This window comes from Epargyreus clarus, unplaced genomic scaffold, assembly GCF_041222505.1.
Source record: "Epargyreus clarus isolate Ecla_fem2 unplaced genomic scaffold, WU_Ecla_fem_2.2 ptg000015l, whole genome shotgun sequence".
NCBI lineage: Eukaryota > Metazoa > Arthropoda > Insecta > Lepidoptera > Hesperiidae > Epargyreus > Epargyreus clarus.
Genome location: NW_027332223.1, coordinates 2,114,725 through 2,116,862, shown reverse-complemented (window position 1 = coordinate 2,116,862; position 2,138 = coordinate 2,114,725). Strand labels below are relative to the sequence as shown.

The 2,138-nt window shown below is 61.4% G+C and overlaps 1 protein-coding gene across 1 annotated transcript; it reads right to left on the bottom strand.

Annotated features, from left to right (window-relative positions):
- Window positions 1-325: 325 nt before the first annotated feature.
- cbt (Kruppel like transcription factor cabut) lies at window positions 326-1,823 on the bottom strand. The gene is made up of 2 exons (XM_073080985.1): window positions 1,613-1,823; window positions 326-1,407 (listed from the first exon to the last, which is right to left on the bottom strand). Exons 1-2 carry the CDS (start codon window positions 1,679-1,681, stop codon window positions 484-486), a joined length of 993 nt encoding a protein of 330 aa, XP_072937086.1. The 5' UTR covers window positions 1,682-1,823; the 3' UTR covers window positions 326-483.
- Between the last annotated feature and the right edge of the window lie 315 nt (window positions 1,824-2,138).

The following is a 2,138-nucleotide window of genomic DNA, read 5'->3' as shown; positions in this document are numbered from 1 at the left end:
GCTTATGATATGCAATAGGCAAAATTTATTAGATTTTCGTAGATATCTCGGTAGTGATAACTGAATCAGTGTGAGTATTTGTTATCAGTGGCGCGGCGGCGGTGCGGCGGCGGCGGCGCGCAACTCGCAGTCCGCGCCGCGCTGCCGGGGTCCCGCGGTCGACTCCCGGCGCTACCGACCACTCGACTTAACTCTTGTATAAGTGTATTTGACTCTACTAGTTGTCACGGCAAGTTAACTTTTAAATCGAACCGGTTAAAGATTTAACAGTGTTGCGTGAATTGAGTGATGTAGTTCAGTGCAGTGGAAAATAAACGATACAACGTATAAATCAAATCTCAATATATTTTTTAAGCTTATCAACCGCTAAACAGTAACATATTCTTACAACTAGCAACTACTTAAGTAGTCAGATAGGACAGTCTTAGATGAGTACTACAACTAGGTAACGATCATGAGATCTGGATCACAGTCGTGTCGCGCTCACTGGGCGGGCGCGACGGTGGGTTGCACGGGGACGGGGATGGCCAGGGGCGGCGAGGGGAGCAGCCTGAGCACGGGCGCCGGCGGGACCCGCTCCTTGGCGTGCCTCTTGACGTGCTTGGCGAGGTGGTCGGAGCGCATGAACCGCCTGTTGCACACGCGGCACCCGAACTTCTTCTCGCCCGTGTGCGTGCGCTTGTGCCGCGACAGCTCGTCGGAGCGGGAGAAGCGGCGCTCGCAGCCGGGCCACGCGCACCGGAACGGCCGCTCCCCAGTGTGCGTGCGGGCGTGAGCCTTCAGGTGGGACGATTTGAAGTAATTTTTGCCGCAACCCGGATACGAGCACTCGTAGAGCCGTCTCCGGGCGGCGGGCGCGGGGGCCACCAGCCATAGTGCGGTGGTGGGTAGTAGCGTGCCGGGCACCAGCACGGCGGGCGCGGGCCGAGGCGCCAGCGGCACCCAGCCGGGCGTCGCGGCTGCCGGTACGCGCTGTTCCTCGTTTTGTTTTGGTTGGCATTCCGGGTGAGGGGAGGGCACGCGCGCCTCCTCGATCTTTGCAGGTGGGGAAGGCGGCGCGACAGGTTGACTTTGGGCTCGACTCGCGATGTATTTCGCTTGTGAGTACGAATGGCCGCGGTTCATTTTGAATTTGAGCGTCTTGAGGATGTTCATGTCGGAGGGCGGTGGCGGCAGCAGCGGCTCGGGGCTGCAGGTGCCGTCCTTGTGCGCACGCATGATGACCGAGGGCCGGCCGCAGGGCTCCGGCGGCGGCGTGGCGAGCAGCAGGCGCGCCAGCTCGCAGCGGGCGCGCTTGCCGCACTCGTCTTCCCCCTCGGAGTCGGAGGGCTGAGGAGTCACCAGGCCGGCGGGCGGCGGCGACTCCCTGGCCCGCTTCACTGCGGCCTTTTTTAAAGGCAACTCGACCTGCGAGACAAAGACGGACGCACGTAAGTGAACGGTCACCGGCTCGGGGGAGCACGCGCGCGATGCGTGCTCGCGCGCTGCGCTCCCACCGTCATACTTTCGATTGCACAAGGCGCAATTTTATTTAGCGCATAAGGGGCGACTTGCGAATTTTTTTTTTTGGAAATATTAATTTTATGGGACTCGAATATTTGTCGACACTCACTTTTTCGTCCATCAACGGCGGCGTTGACGGCGGCGAGAGGGGTCCGCAAACGTCGAGGAGAGTAGACATGGCGATTAGGTTAAAATCATTCAACGCCAAAAAACTTTCTTTTTTAATTCACAAAACTTGCAGTCTCGCTTCGCGCTTCCGCTCCTGGGAGCCGTGCAGTTCCGTCGGCGAGCGGCAGACGAATAAACCTCGTCGCGAGCACTCGAGGTACGAGGCGCGAACGGGCTCGGGGCGCGCGGGGCGGGCGGCCAATGGGAGCGAGCGGCGCGGCCACGGCGACCAATGGGCGCGCGGCGATCACGCAGGCAGCGCGTGCCGGCGCGTGGCGTTCACGTGCACACCGAGTGACGGCGGGCGAGGTCGCGGCGTGACGTCACCGGCGCGCCCCCGCATGACGTCGCGCGAGGGGCGCGGGCACGCAAGGTCGCGCTGCACGCCGCTGCAGCCGCCTGCGCCGCGCGACCACGCCGCGACGCGATCCTGCACCTACGGCTACGAACCTGCAATTTTGACAGGT

Bases quoted from the DNA above. Each gene is read 5' to 3' on its own strand.
- cbt (XM_073080985.1), bottom strand. From the start codon at position 1,681: ATGTCTACTCTCCTCGACGTTTGCGGACCCCTCTCGCCGCCGTCAACG. The intron at 1,408-1,612 runs GTGAGTGTCGAC...TTTGTCTCGCAG, and splicing joins CGCCGTTGATGGACGAAAAA to GTCGAGTTGCCTTTAAAAAA.